General features: G+C 36.5%; 1 protein-coding gene across 1 annotated transcript in view; it reads left to right on the plus strand.

Annotated features, from left to right (window-relative positions):
- ATG5 (autophagy related 5) overlaps positions 1 to 24,329 on the plus strand; it is an 86,860-nt gene that overhangs the window by 53,319 nt on the left and 9,212 nt on the right. The window contains exon 7 of the mRNA XM_059834135.1: positions 6,165 to 6,282. Coding sequence (XP_059690118.1) covers positions 6,165 to 6,282 — 118 coding nt within the window. The remainder of the gene's footprint in view (positions 1 to 6,164; positions 6,283 to 24,329) is intronic.

Below are 24,329 nucleotides of genomic sequence, written 5' to 3' on the forward strand. Positions count from 1 at the left end.
TCTCTAGCCTTAGAGTGTAAGCGTATTATTTCTTAGCACACTTTGAAAATACTTTTTCAAGGTTATCCTGACTGAAGCACAAAGTGATTGCTTATAAAATAGTCGATGAAGTAAGACTATAATAATTTTTTGAAATATTTTTTGAAGTAAAATGGCGAGACTCCAGCTGACACACAAATCTTTCAGAATCTATTTATTTAGAAGCATAAACTGGAAGGTATGCTGGGAAATAGCAGCGATTGTGAATAGGGAAGTATTTTAAGATTAAAAACACGTTAAAAATAGGATCGGACCATAGCAGAACAAATCAATTTAATACTTAATGCAGTGTCCCCTGTGTTTTTTAATTTGAGATTACAAATTAAAGTGAAAGGGAGAATTTGATGTTTAACATCACAAGTCTGTGCCTAGAATAGTATTTCCTTCAATACATGCTTGCCTAGCTCTTTTTTTAAGCTTTTATTAATTGAATGATGAAACAGGAATCACTTACAAGTATCAGTTAAGCAGTATTGATATTTTTACCTTTTTTCACCTTTACTCTGTTGTGGAGTTAATTAGGATGTGAGTATCACACTAGAGTCTTCTGTCGTCCTAGCATAAGCTTAAGGTATCTTGATAGGTGGAACATTAATTTATCTTTCAAAAATATTTAATAGGTTGTATGAACAAGAAATATGCAGGAAAGTACAAAAAAGGACTGCTATAGATATTGGCCAATTATTTATACATAAATATTTTGCAGCATTTAACTTGGAAAATTGATTTAATCTATTTGAGTTACACTGGCCATCACAAAAGCAAATGGTTGGTTTTTAGTTTTGCTTTTGTTTAAGAAAGGGCATGATTGGACATAGGAAGCTTAGAACAGCAGCACTGAGTGGTGGGGGAAGAATGAGAGGTCTACGTACACATGATTTTGCTTGTAAAGCATTTTATTATCTGCTGTGATCACCAGCTTATGCAGCCTGCAGGCATGCCGGTAATGCCGAATAATGAACATGAGTTGGACTAAATCTGCTCTTAGATTTCTTTACTGTATAGTCACCTGCTTATTTTCTAGATGATGATAGTCAATGTTTGCCTTGCTATTAAAATGTTCTCTCTCCTACATCACTGATGTTATTTTTGCATAGACTGCCTTGCTGGCTTGTTTTGGCCATCTAATGTTAGCTGTTTACGTATGTAAAAGCTCTCTCTGATGTGGTATTTTTTATTCATTGGTGATTTTTTTTTTTTCCAGAAGCCAATCACATGTTTCTATTGGCCTTATTCTGCAGGTTATCAGGGTATATGAAATGAGTTTAAGAGCCAAGTAACCCCTCTTAATATGTGTCTAGTTTCTGAATGAAAGACAAAATATGCAGCAGTTGAAGCAACTGTAGATAACGTTATTAAAACTTGGGACAAGAGGTAGGGCAAGTTCAGGAGAGCCACCTTAGGCTAGGTCCTCAGAACTTGCTTTTTCTGCACAGCCAGAAAGAGTTCTTTCCCATGCTGACATCAGTCCTTTCTTACCTGAGTGTATTGGAGATTTTCAGTCTTAGCTGCCACTTCCATTTAATGTTTCAGTCTGATAACCTGCCTGTCTAGTTTCCAGTGAGTGGAGTCTTTTTAAAAAGAAACAAAAAACCCCAAACAAACAAAACAACACCCCCCCCCCCCAAAAAAAAAAAAAAAAAACAACACACAAAAAAAAAACCCCAGAAACATTGCTTGTGCCTTTTCCACACTGAAGTACTTGGTGATTCTGGTCTAATATTAAAGCAAAAAGAAGCCAAAGATACATAGCCAGAAATAGCAGCAGAAAAACTGCAATTCAGAACCAGTGAAAGAGCAGTATTTCAGATGGGGCTTTGCAGTATCTCGTTTTCAGACAGACACGGTATTGTGATGGTTTTGTGACTACAGCAATTCGTCATCTTTTCAATTAGTCACTTTTTCATTGTGCATTGAGATTTTTAATTGAAAACATTTCTACAAAGCAGAAGACATCTTAGAAAATAAATGGAAAATACACTTTCGAGTAAATATGTAATACAATTTATATAATTAATTTTATTTTCAGGGAGTAGTTAATTTTCCTATACTTTCCTTTTTATATAAAATAACTCATTATGCAAACTCTTATTATTACTTTTAAAGCTTCTTGGTTGAGTTTAAATCAGTTTAAACAAAATGATCAATTTAAATTATGAGAGGTTTTTTTAGTGTAAAGTGGTTCATTACAAAACACATTAGAGCACAGACTATGAACTTGACAAGTTACTGAAAATACGATGGAGTATGTAGGGAAGTCTCAAGTTTTACGGTTTTAGGCTGCCAGCTTATGCATAGGTGGGAATTGTAAGGAATTCTTTTTTTACTTTGTGGGTTCAATATGTATGGTAACTTTTATTTGTTTGAATACTATTAGAGCAGCAGCAGAGTGTTTAGGCAGAAAATCCAAATCCCTTCCTCTAGATGGAAATATGGGTAGCTGTCTGATTTTTCCAGATTAAAACCCAGCAGTTCATGAGTTATGTTTTTCATTTTAAGAGGCATCCTGTATAAAGTATCTGACTAATTAAATTGTGGATTTCATGCAGTGTTTGATGTTCTCTTGATTCTGAAAAGGACCAGGCAAGCTGACTGCTTTTTTTTTTTTTTTGGCAGGATAATGTGGAAGAAAAAGAATTATAATTGCTAGCATAATATGTAACTATATAGCTTGTCTCTGATCCTGTGAGGCTTTATGCTGCCTTTAAAGGGCCTCTTAAAACTTTCCCTCACCTATAACTCTTCTCAATGCCAGTATACCTGAATAGGTAATTTTAATCTATTTTTTTCTGACTGTCACTTTCATATCACGGTTATTGTTTAAACTTTCTTTAAGAAGAATAAAGTCTTCATTTGTTCTGCAAAGCACAATATTTGTGGTGCTGTGTAGCAGAATGAGAAATTTCAGTTGCAATAAATAAGTCCAATTTTCTAGAAAATATGTTAACTTAGAGTTGATTTGATATTAAATTGTGGACACGATCAGTGTAAAATGCACTGCAAATTTTGGGCCAGGTGATTGTCTTCGTATGCTCGTATACTTGAAGGCATTTCCTTTGTAGATCTGTCATCAGCAATTACTGATTGACTCTCACCTGTTGTATCCTGCAAATGCATCCAGTATCTTTTGAACAGCTCACAGCTATGCTGGGGCTAGACTATAAAATAAAATAATTAAAAAACCACTATACTCTGTTGAAGCTATGATAATCTTAGGAAAAAACAATGGATACTGTACAAATACGTGCTTTAGGCCTGATGTAGATTATTTAAAATGATTGTCAGTTAACAGTTATGCAGTGATGTCTTTGTGGGTTAGATTACAGATAGTACTGTTTTGCATGATTAAGTAAATATTGTACAAAGCACAACATTATGTAAGCAATTACTCGTGTTGGCTGGTCCTTCACGCGTTGTAGTAAATACTAGAGTAGAAAGCTGTAGTCAAGTTGAGCTTGTATTACTAGCTACCACACTTCAAAAGGGGTGATGGTAAGATTTTTCTAAAATGATTTATGCTCCTATATGACTAAGATACTTTGAAAAGTTATCCTATAAACATTCTAGATTGTAAGATGGGACTTTTCTTTTGACTTTTAATGCATAAAGCATCTGCTGCATGGGAGGGAGGGAGTGTAAGCATGTTGGGGTAATACTCTGCCTGTAGGATTATATTTGTGAACTACAATCTTTGTATAAACAATGTGCAGTTACTTTTATCATTTTAACATTGATGGAGACCAGTGATTTTTATTTACATTACCACATCTGTATTGCTCAACACTTAAAATACAAAATTGAATTCATTTTCTGTAACGTTTCATGATAGCAGCTGAGGCTATTGCTTTGCAGCAGTAAGCAACTGCATGAGAGATTTTAGTAAATACATCTTTGGCTTTTCCCTCTTGGCATTAAACTATGATAACTATGAAAAAAAACTGATTGTCGTTTATTACTAAATAATGAGAAACTGCAGTATGCATTTGGGAAATTCTTATCTTAAAAGTCTATTGATGATAACCACCTTTGCCTGCATCCTTCTTCTGGTGTTTATTTCCATTTCTGCTACTTCAAATGGTAAGCACTTGGGAGCTGTGATTAGACTTCTGTGAATAATTGATTATTTTTTTAAAATAAACTTGATAGAAAATTGTTTTGGCTGTAACAATGTTTTAGGGGTTTTGTCTCTTTTTTGGTTTTTTTTTTAATGTTTTGGAGGGACACTTCTTCAATATAATGTGCCAGAGTTCACTTCTCAAGCGTGGATCTGTCTGAGGTGGTTCCTGCTGGCTGTGTGACTCCCATCATTTTTCAAATGTTCAGACATTTCATTAATGCTGTTTGTATCCACATTCTGCTACCCTGAGGACATAGAGAATTGACTATAGCAGCTAGTCAGCTCCTTTTGATCACTCTTCATAAGAAAACTGGAAAAAGACTATTTTTCCATTTTTGGAGACTGTTGGCAAGAAGTAACAAGTAGCTGTGTCAACAGTTCTGCACTGTACTGCCCTGGAATTACTTTGAGGTAGTGTACCATGCTTATGAAAAGACTCCTTGCCCTGCTGTTTCAAGAGAGGTGAATGACAATTAAGTTGTCATGGTTAATCTACGGCTTGTGGCTTTTCATGTAGGTAGGTGACAGAGACCACATCGTAACTTCCTTTCAAAATTAATTTTTAACTTTCAGATTTTTTCTATACTTGGTGTTTATTTTTTTCCAAAAACCTCCACCAGGAGATAAAATACTTCTTGATGTTGAGTTGTGTTGTTTTGTTTCTATTTTTTAATTACTGTAGTAGGACAGGAACCACTTCCTGAGCGATAGAGAACTAAATTCGGAAGGGGCAGTGGCTTGTATTGCTTTTTCCAATTAAGATAGTATTGATGAGAGTGTGATTTACTGGAGCCCAGTCACCTGTAAGGCAGGCCACATAAGCTGCTTTCTGGAGTTACTTGCTAGCAGAAATTTGTCAGCAACAATTTAGAACTTGATTAAAATTTTTGGGTTGGTTGAATATGAGGTTTTTAACTTCTGTTTTCTGGCTCAGGTGCCCAGTTTGGGGGGAGAGGTCAGGTTGTCAGGAAAAAAAAAAAACAACTTTTTCTGTCCTTTCAATATCAGATGCTTGCTGACCCTGGGGTTGCTTATACAGATACTCAAAGGGGATTACCTTAACATAACCACAGTTCTTAAATAAGTGCATCTGTAGATCCCATAAGCTACTTTGCTGCTTCTGCAGTCTTGGGAGTTTCATTGCCTATGTTGTGGACAGTGACTGGCAGCAGTTACTGCCACTCAATTTGCTTTTTTTGTCTCCAAAACAAATTATGATGATGTGCAAGATCTAACAGGACCCATAGTTGAAATCATTCTGAATTCTTGTGCATATCTGCAGCAGAAGTGGGGCATATATGTTCTTTACATCTGACTAATTCCTTAAGTAGGCAGAAGACTCTAGGTTGTCTGTCAAAGCACAACACTTTTTTTTTCTTTTTCTCTTTTTTTTATTGTACTCTGTTTCTTGTAGCTGAGATACTTTGAATTTTTCAACATAAAATCTACTGGAAAAAAATTCACCTGGATTGAGCTGTAAGAATACTCGTTTGCCACTGAAAGTGTTTAATGTGTTTCTAAAAGGAGGAAGATAGTCTATTGCAGAACGTGTTGGATATTTGTTACAGTATTGCTTTGACTTGACAAAACATATAGGCATATATTGAGCTCCTAAGTTTGTGCTCACTGCGTGTTTTACTTAAATTAAGAATATATTGAAATGTTTTGTTCAAGCAGCTCCTATTCCCATAACAGAAGGGGGTTTTTTTATTTAAAAAAAAAAGAATAACACTTTTATATCCATGACACTGTTTATAAATTATTTTCACAGTTTTCTGGAGTGTCAACTTACTTTCAATTGTTAACAAAGACTCCCCTGCATTTCATGATATGAATGGAATGCAAGGTGGGGGGGGGGGGGGGGGGGGGGGGGAGAAATGGAAATGCCAGAAATTTCTTCTGCTGCAACCTCTTGTTCTGTCCTATCTTCTGCCTGTCTCAAATAGTAATACTACATATTTGCATAGTCCTTAAATTGTTGGTTTTGCTAATTTTGTTATTAAAACAGGCAACAACAGAGAGACCTTTTATACAGAAGCTATTTCGACCAATTGCTTCAGGAGGACAGTTGCATACTTTGGGAGATCTGCTAAAAGATGTGTGTCCTAGTGCTATCGCCCCTGAAGGTACTGTAGAAAAAACTTTTGTCCAATAAGATAATTTTTTCTGTTGATTTATTGGTTTGGTTTTTTGGGTTTTGTTTTTTGGTTTTTTTTTTTTTTTTAATATGGGGATTTGGGAGGTAGAACTATGTTTCAGTACCAGAGTTTCAGATTTCACTCCTTCCTGGCCCTTTAGTGTGCCCATTATACATTACCTGCAGTGTTTGCAGAGGATAAGACTGAGTCCTTAGGCATTCCTAAAGAATTAGTCTCTGGAAGTTTTACTTTAAAATTTGTGTACTCCTTTGCCATCACACTGTTCTTAGTAAAAACATTCCTATGTTACTTTCTGCATTTTTAAAAAATATTCTTAAAGCAATGTCAACAGAAGTTTTATTTTAAGTTAACTTTAATTTTATATTGCATAAACTCTTCATATGTAAAACTTCAAAATTGATAGAAAATTAAGATGTTTTCAGAATACTTTTTTCCCTGTTGAAGCCCAACCTTTAAAAATGTACTAGAAAAGAAAGAGATTGTTTTAAGTGTGTAATAGTTTATGTATGGTTACTAAGTAGTATTGTGTGACAAGATACCAATTAGTTCATGTAGCATTGTATCTTGTCATAAAATAGCATTTGTTGATCAGCACTTATTCAGAAAAATAAGCATTTCTGGATGTTATTTTAGCCTCAAATATTACATCTATTGGAACTCTGATATACTACTTAGGCGGGATAAATGTAAAAGTTACATACTCTGCAAATTAAGATCAAAATTATTTCATGTGAAATGTTTTTCATCTTGTTCTTGGTGTTGTCTTACCAATACCTGTAAATGGGTAACTTTTTCAGTCAAGAAATCACAATTTGTTTTGAGAAATGTCTGATATTCTAGAGAAGATCTTGGCACAGAATTTACTGGTGTAGTATCAGCACATTTTGACAGTACAGCACTAAATTTGAAATCAGTGTAAAAATCTGTAAGATGTTGTTGTACACCGAAGTTGTGTAATTCAAAATCAAACAGTTGTCATGGATTTCTTTAAGTGAGTGATCTTAGAAATTGACTGAAATCTCAAAGTATTTTTTTTACCCCTGTTTAATACTTGTTAACACATGGAAACAATTTCCAGAAATAACAGAAGGTATGAAAAATATGGAATGTTGCTAGCCATGTGTCCATTTTTCCTAAAGTTACTATAAATTTTAGAGCATAATTTTAGATAATGCTTTCAACTAACTGTCCAAAAGATAAAGCAAGATACAAATAGATACTTGAATGTTAGCACAAGCAAGTTTAACCATTTGAGAAATTCTTAAGTGTGAGGATCCTACAGACACTAGTGAAAAGGTACAAAGTGGATTTAAAAAAAAGAGTAAGAAGGATGATGCATTTTGACTTGGAAGGCAGTCAAGAGCACAAATTAAATGAAACTCAAAAAGCATTTATGCGAAAGTTATTCCAGGATATAATGGATGATAATTTTTATGTGGATTTGCTAAAGCTGCAGATGGGGAATGTGCTGGTTACTGCCTTTATTAAAAGTGTGAATGGAATATCATTTTATCTGAGTACCAGTGACTTGATGCTTCCAATTAGTAGGCCTTCTTTTCAGATGTTGACAAATGCACCAACCTTTAATAGTAGAATAGAAATGTGTTATGCTAATTGCTTGCTTCATTTTTGTTAAAGGCTAAAAAAAACCCCTATTCTGTTTACTCAGTGGGGGCAAAAAATGGTGATTACTTGGAAGAAAGGAAACTAAAATAGGTACTATCCTTACACTTAGCGATTTGAAATTTGGCGGGTTTCCTTGTATCGGTATATACTTGTCTGTTCCTGTATAAATCTGCTTAAATTTGGCCTAGTTTTGATCCTTGTAGAACCTTGATTCTACTGAGCAACTTGCAAACGTAGAGTTTAATAAACTTGATTCCTCACATGGGTGTGAGCTCGCTAGGAATCAGCAGAATTTCTCCTGTAATGCCGCTTTGCATTGTTGCATTGTTCAGTTGTTCCTCTTATATTCTGAGTGTTCTCCTCCTCTTCTGGTAGGTAACAGAAAGCAAACTGTCTGAGCTAAATGCAGAAAATAATGTGAACTCTTGAGGAGATATGGGGGTAGGCTGATACATAGAGCCAGTGGAGGGGGAGGCAAACTGACTGAACAAGAAATTTGGAAGAAAATGACAGATCTGGGAGTCATTAAATGTGATGGGGAGAGCGACTATAAACAATGTGGCAGGATGAAAGAGATTGGGGTAAAAGCCAAAAACTGACATTATAACTGTGAACACCTGGACAGTAAGTGGGATAGGAGATGATAAAAGGATGAGGGAGAAAAAGAAGCATATTGCATGTGGATCCTACACTGAGATTGTGCAAGGCATCTGTGAAAGAATGGGAGAGGAAGTCCTGCTGGTGAAGTGATTCGGATGGTCTGGAGACACGTTTGGAGAAACAAGTTGAATCAAAAGTTTAAAAGAAGGGCAGATTGCACTGGCAGAATGAGAAGATGCAGGTGGATAGGTGGTCAGGTGGAGCTGAAGATAGTCAGATAAGGGACTGTGGAAAACTTGTTCAGGGTTTGCTGTACAAGTAGACTGCACCCCAGACAGGAATACAAAGTAGAAAATAAAGCATGACAACATGGAAAGAAAAAAAGACCTAGGAGATAGATCAGGAAGAAGCAGAACTAGGACAAAATGGACAGATGATAGAGAAAGGTTCAGACTTATGAAAAATGACCTGAAAAGATGGATGCCCATGACAGCAGTGATTCTTACTGCTGAGGAACACGCACAGTTAAGGTCAGTGCACTTAAGAGGTGTGAAGGGCAGCACTGGTTTAGGCTTGACTGCTTCAGTTCATCATACTCTGTTCACTGATGATTCAACTTAGCCAATAAGTGAATCTTGATTATTCTCTTGCTTGGCTTAATCCACTCATCCCATTCACTATTCAAATGTAATGTGCACCTTATTAAGTGTTCATGCTCTAATACAGCTTTGAGCTATTAAAAAAACCCTACTAACTCACCAGACTGCATAGTGCCACTTTTGAATTTTGCCTGTAGAAATGTTAGCAGCCATAACGTGGACGTTCTTCTCCCTTTCCCAGCAAGTGGACTAGACTCTCGAGACTACAAAACCTCAGCACGTCTGTGCTGCTGAAGTCTCCATGAAACCCACTCAGTCAACTCATTTTCTCTCTGATGCTGATTCACTGAGAGTTTAACAAGCTTCCTCTGTCAATAGATGCTCCACCACTTCAAAATGCAGAGAAGACTGTAGAGCTGAGAGTTTCTATCCATTTTATAGGCATATGAGAATTTAATTTGCAAGCATTTTTTGGAAACCTGGGGAACTATGCATAAATGTTTTTCTTCTAAAGTAGTTGTATCCATTTGAAGTTGAATACTTTAAATTTAGGAGGTGTCAGAGTTATAGACTGCCTGTACAATCTTAATTTCCATACACACGCACACTGATCATTATACAGCTTATAATCACTCTCCACCTCTCATCTCCCTTTGTTTTCTGTGAGACTTTTGTCTTCCTGCACAGGCTGGGCATGTTTTTGGTGTCAGGGCTGTGTAGTGAAAAATCACTGTCCTGATTGTTGAAGTGGTGGATGGGGAATGAATGTACTTCAGGAAGTATTATAATTTAGGCAGCTGAATACTGCCTTTGGGAATTCAATTCAGTTCTTTCTCCCCTAGGGAGTTCATTCATATGTGATACTAGGCAAGCTCGGTGTTACAAAACCACCCATTTTATAGAGAGGAGCACCAGAAAAATGCAGTGATCAGCGTGAGCGTTCTGCTGAACAGCTTGCTTGCTTGTACGTGGAATCAGTGAGAGCTCTGGGGCTTTGAGTGTGCAAACACCAGGCACTCTCTGAAGTCAAGTTCTAGGCCTCTCATTACTCTTCTTCTCTCCCACCCTCCAAAAAATGGATACTTCTGTCCATAATGTCTCTTTGACTTCAGTATGTGATGTATAAAATGATGATAATACAGTCTCTTTCCACAGGAAAATCTTGCTTGTTTGAATTTCATTATATTAAAAATTACCCTCTTTGGACTTTTTTGGTATCTTCTAATTTTTGTTCTTGTAAACTTACATGTTTTGTCTTAATCTACAATTTATATCTATTCTGGTCAAGGCATTAAAATAATGTTGTAACAAAATAGAGTACATTATCAAAGGTATATTAGAAAATGATGGCAAACTCCTTTCCACAGCTGGATTTTCAGACTTTATTCATTGTTATCAAAGTTTAGATCTACTTAATTTTTCTGAACAAAGGGAAAAAAAGTAGTATCTCATCAAAGATATGCCTAAAGACATAATAGATATCGGTGAAGCAAGTTGTTTTCAACCTTTTTCACTCTTGTTTTCAAAAAGTAATTTAGATATTTTTCCAAGACTGTTTTTTAACTCCCCTCCTTTAGTGAATTAATGCACCAGTGACATTAGCTGCATCTTTTTGTCAGTTCAACACAACCAATATGAGCTTCTCTTTCTTTGTTTTTCTCCATCTGTTTTTTCCTTTCCTCTATGTTTTTCTCTTTTCTGATGACTTTTCATTCAACTGGAAGCTTCATGGTAATTGTGGTGATTGCTTGTCTATGGTGACATCCATAACTGAGCTTTGTGCCGTGGGAACACAGAGAAAATACGATTTTCAGACTCAGCATTTGTAGCCATATATGTGAGCTGTTCCTGCTGCCAGATACTTAGGGACCACCACAAGAAGAGGGAGGGAAGGGTTTCAAGAACCACCCACAGTGTCTATATGTCTTTGCTTTAGGAAACATGGATATAATTAAGTCTCTCTTTTAACTGTGCTGAGAAAAAAAATTTCAATGAAGAAATATATTTTTATATATGTAGATTGAATATATACGTTGATTACCAACTGTTGATATAAAGAATGTTGTCAGAAGTAGAACAGGTTGAATAGTGACCTTAAACCACTGACAGTCAAAATGGTCTTTGTAAAATATTGTGTCAATATTACTTTGGACTGTTACAGGCTGTGGGTAACTGTTTAGATACTGCTTTTTAATTTAAATTAGCTTATGAAACTATTTATTCAAGGCTTTTACTGCTTGTTGAAGTGCTCTAAAAAATAAGAACTTGAGCAGTTATTATCCCAACCCATACTTCCCTGTATCTCCTTAAACTGGTCATTTATTCAATTATGTATATATTAACCTGCTTAATGAATGCTGTACAGTGCTCACCTTTCTGGATTGCTAAATAGTTTCATCTCCTTAAACTGTTCCTCAGAGGAAAACTGATGGATAAAAGTTAAAGGCTTTCTGTCATGGGCATCGTTAGACCAAAGGAAAGAGTGGCATCTACTTAGAGTCTATCTTTTAAGTCTTTGGACTGCAAGGAGTGTTAGCTTGATCTTTTTTTGTTCTTAATCACCGCAGTGGAGTTGTCGCAGAGAGTATAGCAGTTTGGAACCCATTGGTCAAAACGCATATCAAGCAATTTATGTATTACTGGTAATGATCAGAAAATGTGAAGAAAAGCAGTACTTCGAATTAGAACAAGCACTAAGAAGCCAGTGTAGTTCTTAAAATTTTTGGCGATTACATTAATTATCTTGACTGTAAAGGATACCCTATTCCTCTAGAACAACAAGGACAATGGCTACCTTTAGTAGTAGCAAACATCTTTAAGAATAATACAGTGTTGAGAGAACCTTCAGAGAAGATGCTCTTTTTTCACCTTACAGTACTCCTACTGCAGTACTGTACAGTACTTTTCTCTGGAAGACTAAGTTAGAACTGATCTAATATAACCCTCTCTAATTTTCTGTCTAAATGACTATTTAGACAGCAAATGTGTTAAATCAGGTATTTTCTCATTAGTTGAGTAGTTTTTCTTTCTCCTTGGTGTGCCTATTTAGCTGCTTCACAGGCAGTGATTGTGGTTACGTGGCAACAGAAATAGTAAGACCAAGTCATCATAGGAAGTGCATCACCTTGTGTTTAATATTGATGCATTTAACTTGTTTCAACTTTTTTTCCTTGGTTCTGATCCTCTGTGTTGACAAGAAGTTTGGGAAGCAGTGAAGTCCTACTTGTCTTGTTTAATAAATATTTAAAATTAATATTCTCAAACACAAACTAATCCAGTAATCACTTCCTCTTCCTCTGTATTGCATCCTACTGTAATCTCTCTTTAAGGCATCTTATTATTTTGGTTTTTAGTTATTGCAATAATAAATTGTAATTTATCAGTTACACAACAGTTCATAAATGAAAGAAATACACCTCAATGTAAAAATTTACTATGGGTAAATCTATGCTATGACTTAGTACAATTTTTATTTACTGTATTTCCATAATTATTATTTACTTAAATTCATCTAAAGGCTGCATACAGTTGAAATTGAACTTGGGAGTTCTGTGGTTGTATAGATAATGCTTAACTTGCCGTTCATGGACTACTATTCCTGACCTCCTAGAGCTACTGGGAATGCTTACTAGAAGATGTGCAATTTCATTTCAGATATCAGTCTTTTAAAGTAAAACTTTGCAAGTTCTGCGATTTGAGGATATTAAACTGTGTTTAGTTCTCCGTTGTGATCATATCCTGTTGGGGGGGGGGTATGTTTGGTTTTGTTTTTACATTTGTTTCTCCCTAGTTGCTCATACTTAAAACCGAGGCAAGCTGGTCATTTAGGTTTTGGGCAATGTTTAATTATTTCTGATCTTGATCCCAGCATCATGGAAGAGTGGCACTTAATTTTCAGTTCTTTTTTTTAACTTGTGTTGACCCATCTTATTTTCTTTCATGTCAATGGCTCTACAGCTGTTTCCTTTCATTTTCCTGCATCGTGTTCCTTCAATACCTCTATTCTAGTCATACGTAACTCTTGCTGTCCGTTGTTACTCTGTTAATATCTACTGTTGCATCCTTTAAAATTGGCTCTTCTACTTCTTTGACTAAGCTTACCATAATTTGTATAAGTATTTTTGTAGTTTTTCAAGCCTTAGCTGATTTTCTAATAGAAATAGATCTAGATCTTCAGGGAGGTGGTTAGTCTTTGTCACTTCTGCTTTAGTTCTTTCTTCTTGGTTTCCATCCTTTTGTCCTGTGGTGTTCCATTATCTATACTTCTACTTCAGTTTCCTTGAGTTTTCCAACAATTTTTTGTACCATTGGATACAAAAATCTAAGATCTGTAGATACCTAGGGACCATGTCTCTCTATCAACATTGTTCCATTTCCCAGTTTAAACCTCTTGGTTTTCAGATGTCCTCCAAGAAGACTAATGTCCTGGTTACTCAGGGAAGTCCAGAATAAAATTGTCCAGTGTCCTCCTTTTCGTTCACCATTTTACACTCCTGAAATTGCACAAAGATCCTTTCCAGCCAACTGTCCAAAGTCTTAGTTTTACTTCTCGTAGACTGTGCATCATGTAGTTTTGAATCTAAGCTCATGACAGATGTCTTTTTTTATTTTAATATGAAACACCCATTCATGAGGACTTCAGGGTTAGAATCAGATTATTCTGATTTTTCATGTTACAGCTTGTAAACTCATTGTCTGATCTTTTTTCCTATGCTTGTGGATGCCATTTGCACAGACAAAAGTTGATCCTTTAATTGGATAGTTCTTGTGTGGTAAAGTGAAATTGTCAGCAGTAGTTCCAGAAAATTAGGTAGTCTTTTAAAAAACTTGAAAGTTATTACTATTTGTGAGAAGATTTAGTGTATTATGGAGGAACAGGCTAAGCTGAAGCTTGATATTGCCTGTAGTCTCTTAGACTGCATAGTTATAGTTTCTATGCAGGTAAGGAAGAGAAGATGTTAAGACCATGTTGTTGCCTGCAAATATAGCATAAGGTCACATAGCTGATATGGTAGAACACATTACTTACGGGTATTTTTCCCAAAACTGCTGAATAACAAAATTAATTATCTGTGCCTGAAGGAGATAGCACCGTGGCTATTTTCCCTACTGTCTAATAACCTCTGTCTTACTGAGATTAGGTAGAATAGGCTACCTGCTTACAGCAACAATGTCGTTTATGACAGAAAAATAAAATTAAGTGTTATCCATCTGTTGCTGCTATAGAGGTCTCGCTGCATTTCCCCACGGTTTTATGCATCTGATGATAGGTGTTCCTGTTGCCAATTAAGGGGCTTTTGTTTCCAGAAATATTGATATCAGTTCTGAACTTCAGAGTTTATCAAATTTGAAAAAAACCATGTGAGTAATTCACAGCAATAAAAAAAAAAATGTTTAGTAGACATTTTGAGGTTCCTGTAAAAGAACATCCTAATATTGTAAACAGTTCATTTAGAAATGGTGACTCATCTTATTAGGAGAAGGGGATGAACACAGTATGATCTTACATAACTACAGAGCAACAACTGCAAGAGGAAACAGTGTTGAGTTCAACAGAATGCTTTGAAGAGGCAAAGGGTTAAAATGATAGAAAACAGAGTTGTTCTGGGGGAGGGAAAGACTTCTTTCCTCTTCCACACCAGAAATTTAAGATGTTGTGCATAATGCAAAGATAAAAATTGTATAATGCAGAAGGAAACGGTTTTCTTCCACTGCTATCATGTCTAAACAATTCTGGATGCAATTTTAATTTGCCAGGGTTGTTGAAGTCTTCATAAAACTTGTTTTGATTTTTTTTGTCTCATGCTTCCTTGAAGACACAAATGGTAAACATTTGGACATAATGACGCAAACAGTAGGCTATCAATCAATCCCAGTTTTCACAGCATTGTTGTTCATTCAGAAAAGCTGTGTGAACTGACCTCTTTCTACAGCAGTGTCATTAGTTCTTTCAGAAATAAAACAAGGATCAAAAAGACTTCCAGGATTTTTCTCTTAAGACTTGCTGTACTGAATGATTTTGTAAAATTAGGAATCAACTGTTTTCAATTAACTCTCAGCTTTTTTTAATGTATATTGTATGAGAGACTACATATTAATTGTTTTTCTTCTTCCTCAGTTTTCTAAGCATTGACTTCCAGTAAATTAATCAAACAGAAAATTGAATTTAGATTAGATTTGTCCTGTAGATCCTAATTTTGATGCAAGTGACAAATAGTGCAATAGAAGGAGGTAAATGTATGGAGTGTGAATGTCTTTGGATTGACATGAAATATAACTGCGCTTGCTCTGTCCGAGGTCAGAATTAGCTGGACCTGGGGTTTACTGTGGGACGTGCACAGCACGGAGGGGAGCAGCACAGCACCATCCCAGTCCTTGCTGCTCCGGTGGTGAGCAAACTTAGGAATTTTTTTGCTCCCCATGTCTAGCTAGTAAGTCTGACTGCTTGTGCGCTCTGCAGGCTGGTCTCTGCTTTTCAGTGCTGTGGAGGTACACTGTTGAAATACTTTTCCAGGCCACCTAAATTTAGAAATATAACTAGCCCTGGTCAGTTTTAGGCGGTTTATTAGCCACACTTCTCGTCCCACATGGATATGACAGTATTGTGAAGGGTTAGAGGTCTTGTAGTGTGCAGGCATACTGAAAGATGATTAAAAGCTCACCAGTGATATGAATTCTAGTCAACTGTCTCCTCTACTGTGAGAGTCATCTTGCAGGTCAGAATTGAACTTCAGACCACTATTTAAGCTATTCCACCCTCCTTGTGTCCTTGACTCAATGGTGCTCTCCATGTTAGAGGAGGTCATCATGTACGTCTTCTTTCTGGTGTGAGTCATTATTTGTGCCTGTTATCTTTTCCTAATCAGGCCATCTGCTTGGATTATCCTTCTCCATCTGCCTTTCATCTGTCTGACTTCTGATTTTTTTTATTTATTTTTTTTTTACACCCACACACACCTACCTGCCCCACTTGCTTTTTTTTTTTTTCGAAGTTGAAGCAGAAGGGTTATTTTATTCTGTGTTAAAATTGGATGCCTTTTGATTTAGTAGTTCTTTTTGATCAAAAGGGGTGGAAGTCCAGAGGTTGGCTTGAGATTGTAGAATCAATAGTCATGACTACAGAATTAATTAATACAGAATTAATTTGTCATCACTGTACAGAAAGGTGCAAATATCTGAGAGTTAATAGTGTGGCAGCTGTGCTGTTTATATGGCTTCTTGTTAGCCATCTTCATTTCTAAACAAGCTCTTTGTATAATCAGAGAGGGCTTCTGTGTATGCAGAATGTTCTGGCTTGCTTGCTCTCAAAAGAGAAGAAAAAACATGGTGGGCATCTGGGGCCGGTTGTGATCATTCTGCACAGAATTTCTCAGGAAACAGCAGGTATAACTTGGTTTTAAGGATTGCTCCAACTTTACCTCAATTGACTATACAAGGATTATTTGTTCGGTAGCATGTGAGCCCTCTGCCCCTCTCCTAGTGGCAAATGGTATGAAATTTAACAAGTCCAAATGCTGGACTCTGCACCTAGGACGGAGTAATGCCGGGCACAAGTATCAATTGGGAAAGCAGTGTCTGGAAAGCAGCCCTGTAGAAAGGGATCTGGGTTTGCTGGTTGACAGCAGGCTCAATCTGAGTCAGCAGTGTGCCCTGGCAGTGAAGAGGGCAAACCGCGTCCTGGGGTATAACCTGCCGGGCAAAAGAGGTGATTATCCCACTGTATTCAGCATTGGTGCAGCCTCACGTTGAACACTGTGTGCAGTTCTGGGCCCCACAATTTAAGAAGGATGTTAAGGTACTCGAATACATCCAGAGGAGGGCAACAAAGCTGGTGACAAAGCTGGAAGGAATGTCCTGTGAGGAGCAGCTAAGAACTTTGGGTTTTAGTTGGGAGAAAAGGAGCTTGAGGGGTGACTTCATTGCTCTCTACAGCTTCCTGAGGAGGGGAAGTGGAGAAGGAGGTGCTGGTCTCTTCTCCCTGGTATCCAGTGATAGAATGTGTGGGAACGGCTCAAAGTTGCACCGGGGCGGTTTAGACTTGATGTTAGGAAGCATTTCTTCACCAAGAAGGTGGTCAAACACCGGAACAGGCTTCCTAGAGAGGTGGTTGATGTCCCAAGCCTGTCAGTGTTTAAGAGGCATTTGGACAATGCCCTTACCATGCTTTAGCTTTTGGTCGGCCCTGAAGTGGTCAGGCAGTTGAACTAGATCATCATTGTAGGTCCCTTCCAACTGAAATATTCTAGTCTAGTCTTCCCTCTTCCATCCAGCAACTTTCCTAATATCACATGAGTAATATGCTTTTTCTTTGTGACTTAAAAGTGGTTTCTGAGCATGCACATGCATGCATATTCAAAAGGGTAGAATGTAGGAAGAAGTACAGCAAATAGGGAAATAATCCTGTTTCTCGGACAAGCCTTTGGAAATTTGTTCAGCTTCAGCTAAATTTGTTCTGTCGGCCACCCAATAAGTTTTATTAGTATCAGACTCCAGACTATTCTCTTTAAATTTGTTAGAAGGCCAATGACTTTATTCAGGCACAACAAAGTTTAAGTCTATTATTAACAGTAGTAGTAGTATGAAATGGAGAAAGTAGAATCCTCCACAGAGCAAAATAACTTTTTCAAAACCTAGTTTATTCTGTTTGGGAATCACAAGCCAGCACTTCTAAAATTCTGTGCAGAGAGAGGTTGGATTTTTCATCCTAGAGCAGTCTGTTTTATGGGCTGCAGTGGAGCTGCACTTCCTGGGAGCATCAGCATCTTACCCCCAAATCCCTGAGGGAATGGTGTGGATCTGAAAATCTAGGTAGTCAAGAAAAGATTGTGGAAATTACTAGAAATTGCACGCAAGTTTTCTGTCAGTAATATACCATGCATATGAGTTGTAGGAAAACTGTTGGAATCAAAGCATCTTGACAAAATGTTTTGGTTGTGGTGAATTTTCAGTTTTAAAAGGAATATTTTTTGTGTTTTAGGAGGAGACCACGGGTTCTTTATGCACTGTACAGACATTGCAGTGTGTTCTCACAGAATTTATCACTTAGACAAAAGATGAGTGAAGAGAGACATAAAGGAAGGAGAAATTAGAGGCACAGAGGGGTGATGTGGCTTGCACCTGGTCACACTGAGGTCAGTAGCAGAGTTAAGAATTAGATTTTTTTGAATCCTGATCTAAATCAGTCTGTCTTACCCTCAAGGAGATCACAGAGGTCATTCAGTATGACTGAGCCATCAAAAACTTCTCAGGAAAAAAACCCAAAACAAACCTTTCTTCTAGTTTCTCATATATACTTGCTCACAGAAACAAGCATGTCAGCAACAGCTAAAGTACACAAAGTATATAGACTTACAGGATATTTTTTACAGTTAGTTTCATAGAAAATGTGAGAATGCTCCACAATTCTTTTTTTCAGTAGTGGTCATCATCCTGCTAACATTCATATGCTGTATAATCACTGCTGCCTTTAGTGCTGTAACTGGTGCAAGTGTAACTGGAGACTTTGGTGGGTCTACCAAAGCTTTCAGGGGACAGCAGTAAACCTCTGTGAAGGCTTGCAATGTGAAGTTCTCAACCAGAACACTGCAGTGCACAACCAGATTTAGATATTGTGGTGTCAGTGGTTTTATTTATACTAGTAAACAAAAGTGGGCTAGAACATGTGTTGTTTGTGCTGTATGACTATTATCAGTTCTCTGGCATAATTTTGATCTAGGCCAATAATACTCGCTCAGAAAATTTGAGCAGTGTTCATGGAGTAACAGTCTGGCGACTATTCTCAGTAAGCAATATGGAGGGGGAGATAATTTAGCTGAATAGGCATGAGCTGTTCTCTGGCACTTGCCCTGAGGTCCAGAGAGTGGGTTCTGGTCCATTTTATGAGCTACATCTATACCTTTAAATTAGGTATATGTACTGTATTTTTGGGGGGAGTGGTTGGGGGTGGTGTGAGTAAAGTAATTCCCATCTTCCTTGTTTCTCTCTTGCAGTCTTGTTCTATTTTGCCTCGATGCATATAGGTATAACCTGATTTTCCCAGGAGATAAACATCTTACAGGGCTAAAAAGAAGAGAACCTGCAGAACTAAAGGACCTGCAAAAAATAATTAGGAGAAAAGTAGCAGCCTTACCAATAATGTAAAGCAGAGTAATACACTAATAAACACTATTTACTGTGTCCTACTCTCTTCTTTAAGGATTCAGCTGTCCCCTTCTTTAATACCTTGTTTTAATTGGAGATTTTGATAACTTCACATTCAGTGGATAAATTGTACTTTCGATCTTATTTGGCACGTGTAGCAATTTGGAGAATATTTGTAAGAAAATAGAGGTAAAACTTTTCCTTTTGTCAAAGCCAAAGTCTTATGCAGTGGCTTGGCATGTGCACAGAAGTGCTATAGTCATTAAAGACCTGAATGCCTCTTGTGCTCCTTGCCCTTTTTCCTGATGGTATCATCACCACACTTACAATGGCAAAATGCAGCGGCTGTCTACACTTTGGGAAACTTCACTAAGTCCAGTATCTTAATGCAAACCGTTACTCACTGGCAATTTAAGCAAAGAAGCCAGATGTATGGACCAGATACACAAATAGATGCCATTCTGCCACTTGTGATGTTGGGGATCAGTATCCTCAGATGGAAGGGTGGTTGTAAAGCCAGCTGTCTTTAAAATTGCAAACCAATGCAGCAAAATTAGCTGTAACTCATTTCAGAGCTATGTACCTGCAGTGTTTTGTCCACATATCTAATGATTCCTAGTAATATTGCTAACTAATGAATGATACTAACTTAGCAAATTCTGTTTGCAAACACTGTATGTATGTGTTACAAGTTTTATGGATCTACTTTTCTGCTGTAAAGTGGAAAAATACTTTCTGAAATCTAAAATTAAAAAAATAGTTGAGTTACTAGTCAAACTCTCTTTAAAGATTATATGATAATCTATCAGCTTTGAAGCTAACTCTTGATATTTTGAAATTGAAAAATTAAAATGAACTTTTGATAAAAATTCATTTCCAATCTTAACTGTGAACAGGTAGCTGTTTTGGGGAGGGGGGTGTTATTTAGGGTTTGTTTGGGTTTTTTTTTAAGTTACTGTTCAGTGTAAAGAGCCCTTCAGGTATTCCATTACTCCTTTATCCACTCTTTCCTGAATTTTTCAAGACTAAATTCTTTAATTTTACTGTGGTAGAGATCTCTTAAATACTTTTATCTACTAGCTGTTCTAAAGAACTTACAGTACATGTGCAGAAAAAGATATTTCATGTGTGCAAACTCTATTGCCTGCTCATTAAAGAATTTCTTTTTCAGTGAGTAAGGGCCCGGAAGAAGCTAATGTAAGTATTTTAGCAAGGGTTTGTATTTCTCTGATAAACAGCACTCCCCTTCTGTTTGTGATCACAGGATGAAAGCTCTCTAAGCTTGTATATGTACATTTTTACTGCTACATCATGTAGTGTGCTCTTAAGATTGAGATCTCATTCCCCAGGAAGCATTTCTGTCTAAGATTAATTGCCCTTTTAAAATCAGTGTTTGATGTATTCCTTTGGCTATATCCTGACTCACTTTAACCCTCTTTGACCTGACTCCACTGACTATTACCGCCATGGTGGAGCAGAAATCCTTCAGCTTGATGTATGCAGTACAGACTTGAGCCTGTGGTTTTTCACATCGATGGATTCAATTAGCCGAGTTTTTACTGATCAACTTAGCAGAGGTTGAAGAATTTGTCAGACATGGAACAAAACTGTCCATACTTTGGGGTTAATTGAATAGCTCATCACCATTTTCATGTATAGTCTGCTTGTGAAGTTGTTTACTTTGAAAAATACCATAATAATATTGCTGGAAGTAGAATTTTAAAAAAGGCAAAACCAGTTTATTTTTCTCCGGTTAAATGGGGGAAGGTACAAAACATGAAATAGCAACCATTAAGCCTTTGATCTGTATATATCGCTTATCACTTTTCAGGCAAATGTTTTTAAACTGTAATTATGTCCTAATGTCCACTTTTGAATTTGATTTATTAAACTGGACAGATAAACTAACAATTAGCATTATGGCTTGATGAGAAGAAATAAATGTGCTCGTTTTTTCTGTATTGACAATGATTTTGCAGCAACAGTAATCCTTTGCATTGCTTTGCTAGGAATAGTTCATCGTTTAATTAGCTGAAAAGTTCATTATAAAAGATGGACGGCCACTAGAATCGAAGAATATTTGCAGGCATGATGTGAATTATAGTAACTTGAAAATGAAGTAAAATAGAGGTTGAAAGTTCAAGAATGCCATTAAAAAACTTTAAAAGTGTATGAATGTGCATATGCATAGGGAATATATAATATGATTGTATAAAGAATTTGCTATTTAATTGTTTGGTGTAACAGTATTTTGAAAACAATGACATTATAAAAGTTCTCACAAACTATTAGCAACAAAAGGTCTTTTACAGCAAATTGATTTGCTTTATACCAGTCTTTTTAGAGAAAAATCTTTATCAAATGTTTCAGGGTTTTTTCAAGAACCATATTGATCACATTTAGCTCCCTAACTGTATACAGGGATAGCCTTAATTTCTGAAGGTCAGTTGTACACAGTTTAGAGGGAAGGGAAACTTCAAATCTAATTAAGAGCATGGTGCATGAAAGGGTTAACTTATTGTAAGTGAAGATGCCTGCTGTTTAAAAAAGCTACACAACTCCTAAAAGTGTTTCAGCTCTCCCTCCACAGTGGAAAACATATCATAGATGAGTTGGGCTCAATTTGTCATGCTTTCAAGTGCTTATCCTTTAATGCACACCTTGCTTGTTCCGTGTGTATATATAAATGTATTGTGTTCTTGCTTGTTACATGGAACAGCAGCATGATATGCATTAACTTTGCCACTTTCTTCACATGTGCATAGCCAAACTTAAATGTATTGCAGAAGATTGTTTTATAAGCTTCAGTTGCGAACCTCAGTGTTTTATAAACTAGCACAGGTTTATTGCTGGTTCAGGGCTGAGGCTAAGACACTGATGCTAAGGAAGAAGGGGTATAAGAATGTTTCCTGGGAGTTTCATCTTATAAAATTTCTTTCTTTTTTTTTTTTTTTTTCCTGCCTGAAACTAGATGTTTGATGGGAAGCATCTCAGGGTCAGTAATTGTAAGGTCTTCTAAAACCTTTTAACTACTAAAATGTTAGATGTTTAAGGAAAGTATTTTGGGGTTCTGTCATAAATGAGTTTGGGACTTATTACAACAACCCCATTAAAAAGCTTCTATTAAATATACAAGAACGAAAATTAAAAAAAAAAACCAAACAACCCACAAAGTTTAGTGAAGTAAAGCTTTCATTTCTATCCACTGTTTGCTTTTTCATTGGGCTGCATGAACTCTATTACAGAAGGAAAAATCCCCTTGGTTGTCTTAGATGGCATTACTGTCAGTGTTAACTGTTTTGGACTGCATGGAGAATTGTTAAAAATAGTCTGCTCAGGCAACCTGGACTTACTGATGTTTGAGGCCAAATTCACTGGAACAGAAAAAAGTTTTCTAGTTTGTTTACATACTTTCTGGCTGCTATGAGGTTAGAAGTGTAACCCAAGTTCTCATAAGCTGCTCCAAAGTGTAATAAACTTTTGCTTGTGGTGATTAATTTAATCCAAAATTTTTGTAATGTTTCAGAAATGTGGCTATCTAACCTGAGGATAGACTTGAGGTAGAAGATGACGGGAAATAATGAGAGAGGAAAATTTGCATGGAGAAGAAAATGATGAATAGGGGTGATGCCAAGTATTTGATTTGTTCTCAGTATTTAATGATACTTAATGTAAGATGGTAATGCTGCATATTCATCTACTTTCATTTTGGGGATAGAGAAAGCTAGGACTGTGCTGGAATGTAATCCAGGAAATCTAGTCATACTAAGAACTGTGACAAAGAAACTTTTTTCCTCTCCTTTAAGTCACAAACATCTAAACTGAAGTAGGAGATGTTTATGCCATGAGAAGATCATGCAGAGATCAGCCAACTGGCCTGTGTCAAAGCCGTGTAAAGAAATACAGCAGTAATTAAAGCTAAATCAGTGGAGATGGACTTCATGACAGTGTCGCAATGGAGGAATATTTGAGATACTTGCCTTTTGTAGTCAAGTACTCTGCAAGAACAGAGTTCACTAAGGTTGGTGCAGGTCTAGTTCTGTCATAGCATTTTGGACTAAAAAGCAGCAGTTCTTGTGAGGAGCTCCGGTAAGATGACATCAAGGTGCTGTAAGGGTGAAATTGAGACACTTAATATGAATGACAAAACACTCTAGGATAGAGAGAGACTGATGTTTTGAACTGTTTATTTTGGAGAAGAATTTTAAAAATCAAAATTAGTTAGAAAAGATAGGTTAAGCACTCTTGTTCTGTTATCTGTAAAGAATTGTTTAGTAAACCTATTAAAAATTAACATTCCTTTTAAAATAGATTTTTAAACAAAATACAAAGTTGTGGATTTTATTTACCATTAGTTGTCTTTGGGGCCAGGAACTTGCCATAGTTAAAAATGCTCTGGGATATCTGTGTAGATATCGAGAATATCCAGAGCTGAGAACATATATTTAAGAAAACAGTGACCTTCAGTCTGAGCAATTGAACTCATTACTACCAATGGTTAAAATGAGAGGTAGTCTCTTGTTTCTGCTAGTTAACCAGATCTACCTGATTCTTTATTTATGTTCATATTGGGCAGTTGGATTATATCCTGGAACTGAAGTTCTTTTTCTCCAAACCACATCCTGTGTTTGGAACAATGATTATTCCAGATACAGAATCATTTTGAGGAAAAAGACTTGTTCTGAATGATGCACTGACCACGTATTTCTGTGTGCAAGTTCTTCACCTGAAATCAGCATCAGTGGCTTTCCCCAGGGCTGGTGGAATATGTAGGCAGGAAGGAAAAGTCAATCCTGTGCTTTCGTGTCACATAGCAGCCTCTACATTTTTGAGGTCAGAGGAACCTTTTGTTGTGGCTAGGCTATTTTAGAGTCGGATTTGCAGAATTTTTTGTGTGTTCTTGCTTTTGGTCAGGATACTAAACAGCATATTTTGCTGATTGTGATCCAATATATCATCTGTGTTTCTGTTTAAACTGATAGTTATTCCAAATTAGGAGAGAGGAAGGGAATAAGGATTTTTCGTAGTTTATGTGCGATTAAAGTGAGG

This window comes from Gavia stellata, chromosome 2 (genome assembly GCF_030936135.1).
Source record: "Gavia stellata isolate bGavSte3 chromosome 2, bGavSte3.hap2, whole genome shotgun sequence".
NCBI classification, from domain to species: Eukaryota; Metazoa; Chordata; class Aves; order Gaviiformes; family Gaviidae; genus Gavia; species Gavia stellata.